A 692-nucleotide genomic window follows, 5' to 3' on the forward strand; every position below is an offset into this window, starting at 1 on the left:
TGGTCCTCCTCTGACTGAGGACCTGGTCCTCCTCTGACCCTGTTAGACCACTAGATGTTTTAACCAGAGTTTAACAGGTCTTACTTGAACAGTTTGAGTTTTGTTTTTAATAAAACATTAAATAAAATCAGAAAAGTCTTCAGAGAAACGTTGCTGATAATAAAATAATCTGACAGAAACCAGTAAAACTTAATGAATTCACTGTAATTTCATTGTGCTCTGTACAAAGATAGTAAAGGTCTATCTTCTTATCTTATGAATTACAGATTAAAATCTGTGCTTTGACAAACACACCTGTATGGTTTGAGCTCTCAGAACCTCTTCCTCGTCCTCTTCCTCTTCCTCCACGACCTGAAGGACACTGTCAGTTATTAATCTGTGTTTACAGCAGATAGGAAAATGTTTGTTTTACTCACCTCGTCCAAACTCACTGCGCTCACTTTTCCACGAGTCGTTACCTGAAAACATCCGAGTCTTTAATCAGACTGACTCTGGTTCAACTCGACCCTGACCAGAGGACTCTGTCCCCCACCTGCTGTCCAGGTTACGTCCTCAGACAACATGGACTACAGAAACAAGGCATCTGTCACACTTAAGATAATTCTGTCGTTCCAGTGTTTCCACGACTTATCAAAGATGGACGCTCCTCTATCCCAACAGCCCCGCCCACCCCCTGATGAAGACTGTGGCTC

At 42.3% G+C, this 692-nt stretch overlaps 1 protein-coding gene across 1 annotated transcript in view; it reads right to left on the bottom strand.

Annotated features, from left to right (window-relative positions):
• ddx4 (DEAD (Asp-Glu-Ala-Asp) box polypeptide 4) overlaps positions 1-458 on the bottom strand; it is a gene marked incomplete at its 5' end in the record, with an annotated part of 12888 nt that extends 12430 nt beyond the window's left edge. The window contains 2 exon segments of the mRNA XM_013999798.1: positions 300-351; positions 417-458. Of these exon segments, the coding sequence (XP_013855252.1) occupies positions 300-351; positions 417-458 (94 nt within the window).
• Between the last annotated feature and the right edge of the window lie 234 nt (positions 459-692).

The sequence above is a fragment of the Austrofundulus limnaeus genome, unplaced genomic scaffold, assembly GCF_001266775.1.
Source record: "Austrofundulus limnaeus strain Quisiro unplaced genomic scaffold, Austrofundulus_limnaeus-1.0 Scaffold2483, whole genome shotgun sequence".
Lineage (NCBI taxonomy): Eukaryota > Metazoa > Chordata > Actinopteri > Cyprinodontiformes > Rivulidae > Austrofundulus > Austrofundulus limnaeus.